At 45.9% G+C, this 15982-nt stretch overlaps 1 protein-coding gene across 1 annotated transcript in view; it reads left to right on the top strand.

Annotated features, from left to right (window-relative positions):
* TUBGCP2 (tubulin gamma complex associated protein 2) overlaps positions 1-13838 on the top strand; it is a 32781-nt gene extending 18943 nt beyond the window's left edge. The window contains 7 exon segments of the mRNA XM_030486236.1: positions 3349-3429; positions 3432-3498; positions 4078-4103; positions 4105-4158; positions 4160-4204; positions 5089-5252; positions 13463-13838. Of these exon segments, the coding sequence (XP_030342096.1) occupies positions 3349-3429; positions 3432-3498; positions 4078-4103; positions 4105-4158; positions 4160-4204; positions 5089-5252; positions 13463-13568 (543 nt within the window). The 3' untranslated portion in view covers positions 13569-13838.
* The last annotated feature ends 2144 nt before the right edge of the window (positions 13839-15982 follow it).

The following is a 15982-nucleotide window of genomic DNA, read 5'->3' on the forward strand; positions in this document are numbered from 1 at the left end:
TTTTCCAGTCTGGTGGTACCTGGGAGAGGCCTAAGCTCACTTCTCGCTGGATTTTATGCCTGGCAAAGAGGGTATCTGGGCAAAGCATGCCTGGCAATCATTTTGGTTCCTATCACAGAGATGTGCTGTTCTGAGCTGTGGGATTTTCCAGGTGTGTTACAGAGTATTTCTGGTTTCCTAATCCAAGTCAGTGACTTCTCCAGAAGTTAACTCTTTGCCCTAGCAATAAATGTAAGAATTGGTTTCTATCTCCTGATGGGGCATGTGAGATGGCTTTTATTATCTCAGAGATGAACACATTCTCAGCTGATGTCCCACCTGCCTGTTTTAAATCAAGAATGAGAAGTCACTGGGAGTTTGCCTTTCAGAACAGGCTAATCAAAAAGCCCATAAAGGTCTTCTCATATCTGCTTTCATTCACATCAGATTTGTTGTCTCCATCCTCAACAGCAGGGAAAAAAATCTCTTACCAACAGATCAAGGACTATTCTGTCTGTCTAGAGCAAGCCCTTCTCTCCCTTCCTCTTTTACCTGACTGTAGTAAAGATCTAGACTTCTGGGTCATACAGAGTTATTGTGGAAGTTCAGTAGACAAATGAAGGATGATGCCTGAGCACTGGCGAGCACTTCTGAAAGCCACAGCAATGCTGCAAATACATCTTGTCTAGATGGAGCACTTTGCCAAGGGAGGGAATCTGATCTGCTGCCATCTCCTCCATGCCAGGAGACAACTTGAAGAAGGTGTTTTAGGAAGTGCTGTCTGAGTTTTGTACGTCTTGGTGCATGCCACTTAGCACAGGCAAGGGCTGTGCCAGGCAGTGACCTTGTATTTAATTAATTAAAGCAGGTGATCAGTGATCCATCCCTCAAGCTTGCTTATTTTGCAGCATAACCTTTGTGATGGCTGTAGTGATTTTTGTTATCTCAAGTGATACTGCATTCCTCATGGTCCTTATCAGCTTCCTTACACACTGTGGTGCTGCTGTGATGGGACTGGTGTTAGGGTGCCCCAGCTATTGCGAGGAAACAGGAAGCAGATGTACATCACCTTTTTATTCTTCCCTCTGGTAGTTATCCTGTGATCAGACACTTCTGGGTTACACGTCTTTTTTTACTGTGAAAAAAATATGTATCTGAGGTATCAAACAGCTCAACACTCCTTTCTGCCATCTCCATTAAGCCTCAGTGGCTCTGTTGAGCCTTGTGAATCTGCAACATCAAGTCACTCTGTCTTAGTTTCTACTGCGTACATGGGAGTTGTTCTGGGATCAGCTAACCAACTTTTTTTGATGCCCTGTCATCCTTTTTCCTGGATCCAGGTCTGGGATTATGAAATATATTTGCAATATCTTGGTGAGGACTCTGAACAAGAAGAGTTTATATGTCAAGATCCTGGGATTATCTAAAAGAAGTGTATTTTTCTTAATTTTGCTGTCAAGTTTAGGTTTTCAAAGTATAATTCTTAGTGTACTTGGCTTGTATCAAGGCACTTGTTCAAGGTATCCTGTCCTAGGTTCTTCCACACTGATGTCCTTTCAGTCTCTGCTGATTCCAGGTGTCCTAGAAGGGACTCTTAAATGCAGTAGGCACGCTGTCTGTATTGATGACATTCCCTGTTCAGAAGAGACAGCATCCTGGCTCTTTCTGTGTGAAGATCCCTCTTTGCTTTGGCTCTCAATCATTGTGTTTCTCTGCTCCTTCAGAGCTATTAGCAGTGTTGAAGCATTTTATTTCAGTTCCAAAATGAATTTGCCAATTTATACTGTTTGTCAGAGGAGCTCATTCCCAAGAAGCATCTATAGACTAAACCTTTTTGGATAGCCCAAGTGGGCAGAATTTTTCTATTGCTATGCAACATCGATGAGCCTTTTTAGCCTGCCAGAGATGCTGAGATAGCAGGTATGAACTGACTTTGCTGGCGCTGGGGAAAGGTGTTTCATGGCTGTATGGCAGGAAGGAGAAGTTTAGCAAAGTCTTTGAGGTTTAATTCAAGTATTTGTTTGTCTCCCACCCTCATCAGTGTCCTTTAAGGCTTTTTAAATCTCTGGGAGATGGAGCATGCCGTCTACCAGTGCTGGGGCAGGAGAAAGTCTGGTGCCTGTGGGTCAGATGGTGTCACAGGCGCCTGTGAGTTGAACATCTCAACACTGCCAGCTAAAGAAGCTATTTGAGCAACCACTTCATTAGGCAGCCCTTTAAAAGAGCTGCTCACCCATGACATATCCCCAGCTTGTGGGTAAAATCTTACTTGATTTAAATAAAAGTATCATTTATTTCCAAACAGAGGATGCAGAACTGGCTCTTTAACCTCCATAGCCTACAGACTGGGGTAGTCTTTTCCTTTCATTTGTATTTTAGGAGGGAAAAGGATGATCCTCACTGGTCTCATGTGGTGTCTTATACTGGTTTTTTCATTTGCCAGAATTCTCTTGTGCATTTCCACTTGAAGTTAAGGTGCTTTCTTTCTAAGACTATAACTAGTATCTTCATCTTCCAAACATGATTGTTTTCATCAACACAACTAGCGTCTTCATTGCATTAGAGAGCAGCATTTATCCCTCTTCTGTACTAGTTGTTTAAAAGGTTATGGGGCTTTTTCTTGGCATTGATCCTTATGTGGCAGTGTGAATGCCTTGGCGATTTCTTAGTCCTATAGTTCGTTTCCAAAGCTTGACTTGTGTTCTCAGCTTCAGAACATCCTGTAACTGTACAGAGTGACAGGGGATTTTTTATCTATCATTTAAACTTGAGACTTAACAGCCCCCCTTGAGTAGCAGAGCTAAGACAGAATCTTAGAGAATCCTTGGCAACACTTCATGTCCCCAGTGTCCTTTATTGTGCTCCTAAAAGTATGTTTCTGATAACCTTTATGTTTTAAGCCTCCCTAAAACTTACTGACATTTGAGGTTCTTTGATTTAATTTTTCTTCTGTTTCCACTTAGTTGCAGGCTTGACCTACTGAATTGTGAACGGTAGGAGTGGGCATGACAAGCAGATTGAAAGCAAAGGAAATGAATGTTCATAAAAGCAGATAGCTCCATTCTGAGCCTCCTTTCCTAGTGGAGGGTTTGGGTGATTAAAGAAAGCATAATTTGGTTGAGAAGGGTAATGTGACAAATCAAAGGGTAAATAGCCCTGTGAAGGGCAATTGAATGCAGTAATGGCAAAATGTGTCCATCTCCAGATGTTCTCAAAGCTGGAAGATATATCAGAAATCTCTCAACATTGCCCCTAGAGCATGTCTGAGAGGTCACTGTCAGAGGCAAGATACTGGGTTGTAGAGGCTTTGGTCCAGTGCAGCACAGCAGTCCTGGTTTGGTTTTTCATTATTGCACTATACCATCACAGGCATCTAATATTGATGATGTCCTGAGCCACCACACAAGCTTCTTGGATAACTGCTTGAAGGACTGCATGCTAACCAACCCAAGAGCTTGCTGAAGATATTCTCCAAGCTGATGTCTGTCTGTGTTATGTTCACAAACTGCATGCAGGTATGTACAGCCTCCCACATTGACCATGCCAGTGACAGCCAGCTAGGACAGTCCATTTTTATAACTCAAGCCCTTTGTCCTTGCTGCACATGAAAGAGCCTCTGTTCCTCCCACCAGCAGGCTTTAAGACTGTGCCAGCCTTTCTCCCAAATGGTTTCTGTGCCTTCTTTCCTCCACAGAATTCTCTACGCTCTTCTTTTTGAGTGTTGGGATCAGGTTCATATGAACGCGAAATACTTCAGCCAATCCTGCAGCAGAATGATGAGGTGTAAGCTGTAGGACTCTGTAGTTTGTTTAGCATGCCTTTCTTGAGGGTCAGGCAAGGACTGGTGATTGGACCTATGGAGGCTGATCTGTGTGGGCACACTCTAGCCTATAGCTGTAAAAGAGGCCCGAAACAACACCTTCCTTTGGGTTTAGGAAGCTTTGTGTATTAACATCATAAACTTAATCTCAGAGTTAGCTTTCATGCAAGGTAGCTAGCTTCAGGGCCAGCAGAACTGAGTCAGCCTCATGCTTTGCCCATAATTGAAAAAATGGGATCTAAACCATGTTCCACTAACCCTCTGCTCTTCCAAACGAGGTTGCACCCAGAGCATGAAGTTGGATAGCCGAGATGGACCGGCTCACCCTAGAGCACGGCACAATGCTGGGCCCACCAACGAGAGGAGCGTGCTGAAGAGACTGCAAAGAAGAAGCTGACTAACAAGGTGAGAACATGGATGGACAGCTGGGCCCTTTCCTCTGTGAATGCTGCCTGCGTTGCAGTCTGGTCAGGGTAGCTGTCTTACCTTTTTGCAGATAGACCTTCCTAGTTTCTAGAGCACCTATAGCCCCAATAGCAGAATCTACAGAATTATGAGTAGTTTTGAGGGTAGTGTGGAGTGCCGCTGGTGTTCTCAGAGTCTGTTTTGAAGACCCTTTCCCCCACAGCAGTCCTTGCACTTGCTTTTAAGTCCTTAGTTGTATTTTCAGCCGTGAAGTGGGAACCCACATACAGGCTTTCTGCAGCTTGAGAACTTTCTTATTTCCAGAACTAAGACTTTGTGATGGATGAGCCAATAAACTGTTGGGTGTGACTCTTTACAGCCCACCCCTTTCACATCTCTGGGGTTATTTGTCTTGTTCCTATTTTCTCTATGTAGATGCACATGTCCTAAGCGATTTGGCCTGTTCTGCTCCTAGCAGGCTGCCTCCTCTCCTGCTGAAAGCCCCTCTCCTGGCACACAGCTGGTAGGATCCATCATACTGCAAGGCAGTCAGAGTGCTCCAGAGGTTACAGGCCTGTCTTAGGCAACACCTCCCTTTCTGCTTACTGGTTTTTCCTTCTTGAAAAATAAATAATGACAGCATATATTTGAGGATAAGTCTACTGGGATCTACTCTGGGGTTCTCCCAGGTAGTCATAGCAAGGTTTTTAACTACCAAGAAACTCTGCAACTGTTTTGAAGGATTTAGTTTAGTGTCTGAGCAACTGTTAAGCTTTAATGGCAGTATTTTGAGCAGGTTAGGAAATAGGGAAGGAATAAATTGCATCTCTTTTGGCAAGTGCAAATCAGCAAACACATGGGGCCACTGTGCTTTGTCTTGATAGCTTTTAGCAGAGCATGCTGACAACCTCCACCTGACATCTGGCTTTGAAGCAACAATCAACAAGTTTGATAGCAATTTCTCAACTCATCTGCTGGACCTGTTGGACAAACTGAGCGTTTATAGCACCAATGATTGTGAGCACAGCATGCTTAACATCATATACAGGTGAGCCAGTAGTTTTCTCTCTGTAACTTCCCTTCCCAAATGCAGCTCAGGAAGAATAAATTGTTTGTTCATAACTGTGCATGTCTGCCCCATCAATGAAAACACTGAAATCACAAAAAAATCTTGCTTTGCATTTCAATGCAATGCTTAAAAAACTCTCACATCCTTCGAATTATGTGAAATGTGTCTATCAATGTTGTAAATGTAACACAAGTGTGAGTTTTGTTGGGGATTGTCTCAATGTGTAGTCAGTGAATAATTCCTGAATACAGCATAAGTATTCCAAAATCATACAATTATGCAAGGGATTGATCATAAGTGGCTTTTTTGTTTTAAGTTCACATCCTGTATGTATTTAAATAAGCATCCCTTAATAGGAATTAAGGTTTTTATAGCTGTCTCATCCATACTTACTAGCTTCAGAGAGAGAGAGTGAAAATTGGATGAGATGCACAAGGCCTTTTTGGGAAGGATAAACATTTGGGTTTTTTATAAGGGCCATACATATTAGTGTTGCTGGGCTTTTAAGATCTGTGTTATGGATTGGTGTAGCATGGAGGGACCTGCCCTGGTACTTCTAGCCTTGAAGAACCATAAATAATGCTCTAGGACCATTACTCTGTGAGTTGAGCCCATGTGCTATGCCAGCAGAATGCTTCTTACTGTGGTCCTCTAGGACTGAGATGTCCCTGCCCATGGCAGGGGGTTGGAACTAGATGATCTTCAGGTTATTTCCAACCCAAACCATTCTGTGATTCTATGATCCTGCCACCGTGAATATCCATTAGTTTCTTCATGCTGGCTGTGAGCCTGTTTGTAGTCTTATTTTCATGTGTAAACAGTTGTAAAAAGCTGCTATTGGACCAGCCAGAAATTAAGGTCATGTTTAGGTGTCGATTATTTCCTTTCATCTTTTTATGAGGAAAGCCCTTGGTTTACTAAGGAGCAGTCCCTACTCGTAAGAATAATTTTCGTCTAAAGCTGTAATGCTTTTCAGTGGTAGACATGCTAGAGTCAGTTGTTGGTGATACATAATTTTGTTCACAGATGTGCCCAATAACTGGTAAATCACATTAATGTCCTTTCTTCCCTTGGTGCTGTAGGGATTCACGCCCCAACCCCTTCGATATTTAGTACAGGACAGAGCAGATCATGATACAGTTTGTTTTAACCACATAGGACTAAAGGGTACTTTTGAGCTTTCTCTTAACTGTGCTTTGTCCTCTGTTTTGTTTTATTTAAGCGTAGTACTATTGCTCCTCTGCTTCGTTTGGTGTTTGTGAACTGTACTTTTTGTTGGTCATTCTCATCCTTTAACTTAATCTTCAGGAAAACAGTAAGAATATGAACCTGCAACCATTAAGTTTTGTTCACTGCCCTTCTGTGTCAGATGTCTTTTATGGCTGCCTGATAACCCTTACAGCTCTGCTGAGATGTGCTACACTGGAAAACAGAGAAAGAAAAAGGTTTAGGAATGTTTTTTTGAAACAGGTTGGTGTCCGCTCCTCATGCTGTGTCTCTTGAAGCTTTCATTGTCCTTTTCTAACAGCATCTGACAGGGCTGTCCAGGATTCCTGGTATGAGCCTCCACAAATATGAACTATGCCAGCAGGAGACTGGGCTTCCAGTTGTTCTTTATTTCTGAGAACTTTTTGATTAGCAACTACCATGTGTTTACACAGCCCTTGGCCTCCTGTGTTAGCATCTGAGGACATGGTCACAGCTTGAGACCAAGGTTAAACACTAAACCTGTGATCTCTGTTACCATGGATGTTTCCAGGAGTCAAGTCTAGTCCACCAGCTCCCACAGCACTGTAGAGGATTACATGTCTTGTCTTCTTCCTTGTAGGATTGTATTCCTTATTTAAGGAGGACAGGGATACTCACAGGCATCTGAAAGGAAATGCAGTGCTGAAGGACTGCTTGCTGCTCTGAACTTTCCTGCTTCATTCCCTGTCAGAATAGGAGCTTTTCTTCCAACCACCAGAACTGCCCTTGTTGGTGATAGTCAGTCCCTGAATTGGGAAGGTAGGAGAGGACCCCTTCTCTACAGTCCTCATAACTCTGATTCACTCTGTTTCTGAAGTGACCGGGAGTCAGAGGTCTCTCCTTATCATGCAAATTCTTCAAAGTGAGGCCCCAGCTGTACAAGTGATTGCTGCTCCTTTCAGGACTAACCAGGACAGCTAAACCTGCAAATCTTTTTAGGAAATGATGGTGCAGCCTTCTGGACATTTTATGTCAACCTTCATTTGCTTGGACATCACTGTGTCATCACTGGGCTGTTGTATGTTGCAGGCAGGGTCCACCTGTAGAATTGTCGGCCAAGAGGATTAAGCTCTTAATCTCCCCTTGCTGCCATCACTCCGAAGTGTTAGAGTGGCAGCCAGAGTCAGGCTCGATTCAGGGATTGAGACCATAAGTAGCTGAGTCATCAGGCAAGAACATTTACTCCTCCTCAGTGTTCCAGCTCTGCCTCCTTCTTTATCAAGCACTTACATTTTTATCATTACCAGTACAAGTTCTAACAGATGGGCTTTTTTATGATGCTCCATCCAGGAGATCTTAATGGCAACTAACACCATGATCTAGCCACTTGGACATCATTACAGGTCGCGCAGGGCATGGCCAACGGAGTATTGAAGACCAAGTCACCTGCTCTTTTAATAGAAGAGCATCGTGACCCCACAGTCCTTGAGTCTTGCAAAGAAAGAACATATGAAGATTTTTCCGTCGGTGGGATCACCCAGCTGAGTCCAAGGCTGGAGTTGGTTCTCAGCTTACTCAAGAAGACAACAACATCAAGTCCTTGCTCAGCTTTTACATCATGCGACAGCAGAAGCCTTGCAGCCTTCCATCACACTTTATCATGTGTGATGCCAGACACTGATGTAAGGCCTTTTCTGACAGTAGCTCCTGTCAGCACTGCTCCTACACTTAGCATCAGAAGTTCACCTCTTTTATCATTGCCTCCACACCCTTGTGTCAACATTATGCATCTACCAGGACAATGGGATGAGTACCATAGAGACTGGCTGTGTATCTTATGCAGTTGTGGGTCCATGGTGCCATGGCCTGGAGCTATCCTCCACCACATAGATGTTTTAGTGTTTCACAGACTGTACACAAGTGTTAGCTGTGGCAGGAGGTGACTCCTGAGCTGTGGAAGCTCTAACCAGTTCTCACAAATATGGAGAGGTTGTTTTTTACATGAATACTTCCTGCTTCAGGCGAAAGGAGAAGTTTGGTGGTTCAGGCAGGTTCTGAGAAAATACTTCTGTTAGCAGTTTGCATTGAGAATGATGACCTAAGCTGCAACCAGCTGTCCAGAACAGGGTCTGAGTTAATTGCCTCCCTGGTATTTCCATGCCCCAGTTCTGTCCAAGGGCTGCAGATTCTTTATGCCATCAGGACAGTCATCACTATCAAGACCCCCAGTCTGGGATCACGTGAGTCTTCATCAAGATGTTGGACACAGATGAACCTTTACTGACAAACCAGATGTCCCCATTTCCTTAACTGAAATACTGCATGTTAACAGGCCATGCAACAGAACACGTCTTTCCATTTCTACAGGCTGCTCGGTAATGTTTTAGAGAGTAGAAGTCCCACGATGCGTGCCCAGACGTGACATTTAGCTCCCATTCAGTCTGTAGAGATTATTGGATCGAGTCCTGGACTCTATGGCAACAGGAACCCAAGAACCAGAGTGGAGATAGTTGCCATCTGAAATAACACATTTGATAGAGAGACGGAACAGTTTATAAGATATACCAGTGTTTTCTTATAAATTATAACCTTTTTATATGGCTGCTTTTCAAGGGTGATAATCAACATGTAAGATAGATAACAAAATATCCCTTTTATTCATAATTCTGGTCCTGTGCTTTTCTTTATTTGGCCTGGTTAGTATTTATTCAGTTTACAGTACTGAATCCATCGTATTTGTAGCACCAAACAACAGAAGAGAGATCCTGAGGGTTTCCTTCAAAGCGGGAAAGCTCACACATTAACTCACAGATCTTCTGTGTGCCAAAGTCCTGCTGAGGTGCCTTGGCTACATCACTAGCAGTGCTGACAGAGGGTTTGGCAACAGCAGAGAAATTTTCAGTCACTTCTTCACTGAGTAGTGAAAAGAGAATAATTACAGCATTTGTTTGTCATACTTTGTTGGAAGGATTACTTAATTCCAAATACTTAGAAATCTGACCCATCAAGTACTGTTAGCATTCATCAGATATCCTTCCTTTACCAGTTTGGAGGAAACGGCAATGACTGACTACGAAGTGACGCAAACCCCAGCCACAAAGCAAGAAACAAGCGTAAGCAGAGTTTGAGGAAGCACCATGCAGATTCTTAAGAGATAGTTGTCAAAGGTCATTTAACCCTAAAAATATAGCTGGAATGGAAGCAAATCTAAATTCAAGAAGTTTGGAATAAAGCAAATTTAGAAATGGAACAGGTCCTCAAAGCAAGGATGAGGGGCTGGTCTCTGCTCCCAATGAACAAGGGATAGGACAAGAGGAAACAGCCTCAAGCTGTGCCAGAGGAGGTTTAGATGGAGATGAGGAACAATTCCTTCCCCAAAGGGTGCTCAGGCATTGGAACAGGCTGCCCAGGGCAGTGCTGGAGTCACTGTCCCTGGAAGCGTTCACACACTGTGTAGATGAGGCCCCCAGTGACATGGGTTAGTGGTGGCCTTGGCAGTGCTGGGCAACGATTGGACTTGATGATCTTAAAGGTCTTTTCCAGTCTGGTTGGTTCTGTGGTTCTGTGATTCTCTGATGTCCTGGCCTTGTATTTGAATCAAAGTTTGGTAGATATGCCTGCCTCAGTGTTAGGTTTCATTTGTACAACTCCTAAAGGACGAAAGAGACATAAGCTTTTCAACCAGGATAGAGCAACAGATAAATTTCATCTGTCGAGTCTCTGTTTTCTGCAGTCACCAAAAAATGTCAAGGAACAATTTGTTGCCATTTATGTGAGGTTGTTAAGCAACATGAAACTCAAATATTGTGCCCATTCATTTAGTATTGGAGCAACTTCATTTGAGAAATGAAGAGAGTAACTTTTGTGTGATTCACAGGCTTATATCAACTATTGCTTAGTGTTCCAGGGCACATCTTTTTAAGAGCTGCATGTCTTAGTTGGCTTGATAGTCAAGAAATGCGCCTAGAGGAGGTCACAGCAGGCATGGAGCTGGGTGGTTTTGTGGCATCATTTTAGATTATCAAGGAGACAGGATTATGATATTGCTGCTGTTGCCTTCTGTTGCAAAAATGGTTTTTAATGCAAATCTGTGAAGGTGTGATTTAAGAAAGTTCGATGGCAAAGTTCACTCTATTACTTGCTATGTGGATGAAGCATACAAAGGAAGACTGAGTTAGAATCGATTTAGAAGTGTTTACACAGAGACTGAAGACACAAAAGACTGATGAAGACTGTCGTGGCTTAAGCCCAGCTGGCAACTGAGCACCAGGCAGCCACTTGATCCACCTTTTGCTCCCCTCAGTGGGATGGGGAGGAGAACCTGAAAAGGTGTAAAAACCTGTGGGTTGAGAGAAAAATGGTTTAATAATTGAAATAAAGTTGTTGATGATGATAATAATAGGGAAGGAAAAAAGGAGGGGGAAGCAATAAACCCCACCTCTCCGAGGAAAAAACCAAATGCTGCACAGTGCAATTGCTCATCACCCTCTGATTGATGCCCAACTCATCCCCCAGCAGCTATAAGTGGCTCCCCACTAACTCCCCCCATTTTGTATACTGGGCATGACGTGCTGTGGTATGGAATACCCCTTTGGCTAGTTTGGGTCAAGTGTCCTGTCTCTGCTCACTCCTGGCTCCTTGTGCCCCTCCTCACTGGCAGAGCATGAGACTGGGAAGTCCTTGATTTAGAGTAACAAGTAGAACTACTGGAGACCCTCCCATTGAGTCATGAGGTTCAGAGTAACCCCCTCCTTGCTTTCTAAACTCCTGATAGAGCTTAGGTGTGGCTAGGTTCAATCTTTGTCTCAGAATTGGGCAACGGTTTATGTCTAAAAGAACTAATCACATGGATTTCGTTTAGTATTAATTCAGCATGTTATCAATCACTTACTGAGGATCTGTTGCGGATCATCTCTCTGCCTGGGGTAAGGAGGGATCTCCCAGTCTCAGGTAAGAAATCTCAAACCTTGAGAGGCATCCCAGCTCAAGAATGGAATTACCTGGCATGCAGTCCAGCTGCGGTGCAGAGAGAAGTTGAATAGAACTCATCCAAAGATCTGTCATTAGCAGATGGGAGGTCTCTGCTTTGAAGAGCAAACTGAAGAGACGTCTCAGCTCCAGGGGAGATCACTGCCATGCAGCCTTGCTGCCTAGCAGGGAGAGCTCAGAGAAGGCTCACTTAGGCTACCTTATTTATGGAATGAAGTGGTTGGCTTGTAATCAAATTGCACACAATGGGAAAGGTATGCTTGAGACTCCTTGTACCCACAACTTTCTTTGGTCCTTGGTAAATGAGTCTTGGAAAAGGCACGTGCTATCCATGTGTTAGTGGCATGATCAGTGCTCCAAGCTCATATGCATCGATGCTTTCTGGGTCACACTGCCCCTTGGTGGGTTTCCTGGAGGAGTTCTTGGCCTGGCTACAGCTCAGGCTTTCACCTCCTTTGGAGGGTGTACCAAACTATTGCTGGTTTGGTTAGGGTGGTCGAGTGCATCTCGTGCTTTGGAGAGGCGTTTACAGGTATCAACAATATCTGTGATTTTGGCTCAGTATCATCCAACCAGTTACTCATCTTCTTGAATCATGAATCTGTTTGAAGCATGCTTGTGTTAGCAAGGCGATGGTGGTGGTAATAACGAAAACTGCAACTTTCTGTGGTGGTTACAGTGGATTTCATATGGGAATTAATACTGTAGTTCAATGGTGGTATTAAGAAGTGGAGGGAGGTGGTCGGGAAGGTGCAGCGACTGAAGAGCCCTCAGCCCTGGCACCTTGTCCCCGAGTGACAGGTTTCCAGCGCTGTGTGGTCAAGCCATAGCTCTAGAGAAGAAGAAATTGGTTCTTCCTGATGTATATTATACACCTGTAAAGAACAGGTGAAATTTATCCATCTATTAAGGGATGAGCACAAAAGAGGTGTCACTGACAACAGCCTGTGGCACAGGGCAGACATGTGCATCTCGCTCTGGACCAGCCGCTGTGCCTACCCAGCCCGGGGCAGACCCATGTTGGGGATGACAGGTCCAGAGCCCACTGTGGTGTGGCCACATTTGTGCGCTGGGAGAGGCTTCTCCAGGGGCTGTGGTTGGAGAAGAGCAAGGCTGTGGGCAGGGGGAGTGAAGTGCTAAAGGGGTCTGTGCTGTGGTGCATCATCTGCTTCTTCCCACAGGAAGACTTGCTTTGCTTCACATCCCTCATTTGAACTAACTTTGTCCTAAAATTCATCTCACCTATAAAAGATTTTCATAGAATCACAGAATCCTAGGATGGTTTGGGTTGGAAGGGACCTTAAAGCTCATCCAGTTCCAACCCCCTGCCACAGGCAAGGACATCTTGCACGAGAGTAGCTTGCTCCAAGCCCTGTCCAACCTGGCCTTGAACACTGCAGGGATGGGACAGCCACAGCTTCTCTGGGAAAGTCTGTGCCAGCGCCTCAGCACCCTCACAGGGAAGAGCTTCTGCCTAAGAGCTCATCTCAGTCTCCCCTCTGGCAGGTTAAAGCCGTTCCGCCTTGTCCTGTCCCTACAGGCTCTTGTCCAAAGCCCCTCTCCAGGTTTCCTGTAGCCCCTTTAGGCACTGGAGCTGCTCTAAGGTGTCCCCTTCAGGAGCCTTCTCTTCTCCAGGCTGCCCCAGCCCAGCTCTCTCAGCCTGGCTCCAGAGCAGGGCTGCTCCAGCCCTCGCAGCAGCTCCGTGGCCTCCTCTGGCCTCGCTCCAACAGCTCCACGTCCCTCTTGTGCTGTTGCCCCAGAGCTGGATCAGGACTGCAGGGGGGGAGAATCCCCTCCCTGACCTGCTGCTCACGCTCTGGGGGTGCAGCCCAGCACATGCGGGGGTTCTGGGCTCAAGTGCACACTGAAACCAGGTCATGGGGAGCTGCTCCACACCCAACATCCCCAAGTCCATCTCCTTCTCCTGTGTTTTCGGATCACCTCAATGCCCATAAGCACCGAGTTCTTGGGGGCAGCATTGAGCTGAAACTTCTGGGGCTTTTGTCTCTCAGGTTGGACTTCAACGGGTTCTACACGGAGCGCCTGGAGCACATGTCTGCTGAGCGCAGCCAGAAGGCAGCTCCCGTGCTTGCCCGCCCGGCTGTGCCTGCCCAATGAAGCCCTGCTGCTGCTGCCACTGCCCTTCCACCTCTTCGGCACCAGCAGAGACCCAGACACTCACTCACCTCAAGCTGGGAGCACCCACCCTTTGCATTCAGAACGTGAGCTGAAGACAAACCATAAGAGTTGTCCCTTATGGGACAATACACAATCTCCTGAGATGTTTGTAGTGGGCTTTCTCTTCTGAGAGGCTTTTGTCAGGTCCTTTTTTTTACTACATTGTGTATTTGTGTGTTGTAAAATAAATAAATAAAGGGAATAACTGGGGTTATTTTGTTTGTTAGCAGAACCAGGGTGTGAATTAGGCTTTTAGCTGGCAAGATGTTGATTTGCTCACAGAGATCTGGCTCAGCTGCCATGCAGCATTATTTTGGGAGGAGAGCCTAACTGGGGCATTGCTGGAATGAAGCTGATCAGCTGCTCTAACTGAGGAGATGGGCTTTGCAGCTGAGCAGGTACGTGATGTTCATACCATATTGGCCAAGTCCTCAGCAGAGGACTTTGAGGGTACCTTGCAGACTTGTTCACCCTCAAAAATTGCTTGAGCCAGTTCAGAAATGGATATGGTAGAGGGTGGAAGAGAAGTGTCAAGAGGAACAAGGCGTAACCAAGACACGTGCCAGAGGCCTCAGTGGCAAGTGTGAGACTCTGGGGAAGCATGCGAGGGCTGTGGATCCAGGGCTGAGTGCTCCTGTTAATGGCCTGCCCTTCCTTTCCCTCACCTCCTCCTTCGCCAGGACCTTCTAGAGTGTGTCAGAGCCAGGTTCTCTTTGCTCTGGTGGCCTAAAGCTGGTCCTCCATCTTGGCATAGGGCGAGAGACCCATGGAGAGGATGGAGAGCACCAATCTTGGGTCTGGAGTACTGAAGTCCTTTATCTGAAGGTTGAGCTTGAGGACCAAGTCCTCACCCAGCATCACCTGGCTCTTCAGGGAAAGCACTTGTGCAGTTCATGGGGAAGGGAAAGGTTTCCTGTTGCCCCCAATGGAGGTGGCCCCTCAGACTGGGGGGGGGGCTTGGAGAAGTTGACCCGTTGTTTCCATTCAGTTTCTATGGATAAACAGACCTCGCTGCCTGTCCCTTGAACTCAGGGTGGAGAGGCCAGGTCCCCGGAGGAACCTGCTCCCACTCCCGCACTGTGCCACCCTTGGTCACGCACATTCCCTTACCCCAGTGAGCAACGTTGGTGGCTCTTGCAGGAAAAAACTCCTTTCGTGCAGTTTAAACTAAATCAGGACTGAAGCTGTTTATAGATTAATGGCAGATCATTAACCAGCAAGCATCGAGCCTCAGCAGAAATAATAGATATTTCTGAAACGTTCCTTTTTAAAACTGACAGCAAATTTCCAAGCACCCATCTATGAGTAATCGCAAGGAATCCTGCTCACACACAAGCACAAGTTAGGAGCAGACGTGATGAGGAGTGTCGAGGGTGAAAGCACGGAACCTTGTATTTATTGTTTTCTAATAAACTTGTATATTTAGGAGGGAGTTAAAGAAAATATGAGAGAAGAAAGAGGGAAGACATTGGAGCAGCACTTGGCTCTGTGGTTTCTGTGCCATTTTGGAGGAAGCTTGCCCCTGGTTTTGGAGCTCTGCAACAGTTGAATTTGGCATCTGATCCCCTCCTTCATTAAATGCAGCATTTCCTGGCTGGTCCTGGCCTGAAACACCATGGAATATAAACCATCATGGTTGCAGGAGAGGGTTCTCTCTTCTCAAGTTGCCCCATGGAGAAAACAAGGGGCAATGGGTTGCACTGGGACAGGTTTAATCTCAACCTAAGAAATATGCTAGAGTGAGAACAACCACCAGCTGGAAGAATCAGGAACATGGTAGAATCCCCATTCCTGGAGGGGTTTAAGATGCGACTGGACAGGCAGTGGGATAACTTCATCCAGGCTCCCCTCCCCATGGCAAGTGATCCCCAGATGATCTTCAGAGGTCCTGTCCAACCTCGGATGTTCTTTGGACAAAGGGGAGACAGCAGCCGCTCTGTGTCAGAGTGGAGAGCCCAGGTCATCCCCACATGGTAGTCCCAGCCCTACAGATCCTTTGGGATCAAGGAGGGTCCCAAGTGCCCCACTGATAGGCCCTGATGTCACAGGCCACCCCCCAGCCCCTGACTACTCAGACACCATGGTGACTCCAGCCCCTCCATCATCTCAGTGCTCCATCATCTCAGTGCCCCACCAATACCCCACAGTGTCTCCCCGGTCCGGCTACTGCATCACCTCAGGGCCACCATGGTGCCTCACAGATATCCCCCTCATGTCCATTGGGCACTGCCGCACCCTTTCCAGCCTCTCTGTCACCTTAGAGGTGCCAAGCAGACACCTGCAGTGCCCCATGGACACTCCATTCATACCCCACAGACAGTCCCTAGCGAGGTGGAGCTTCCAATTGCTCCCAG

The sequence above is a fragment of the Strigops habroptila genome, chromosome 5, assembly GCF_004027225.2.
Source record: "Strigops habroptila isolate Jane chromosome 5, bStrHab1.2.pri, whole genome shotgun sequence".
Classification (NCBI taxonomy): domain Eukaryota; kingdom Metazoa; phylum Chordata; class Aves; order Psittaciformes; family Psittacidae; genus Strigops; species Strigops habroptila.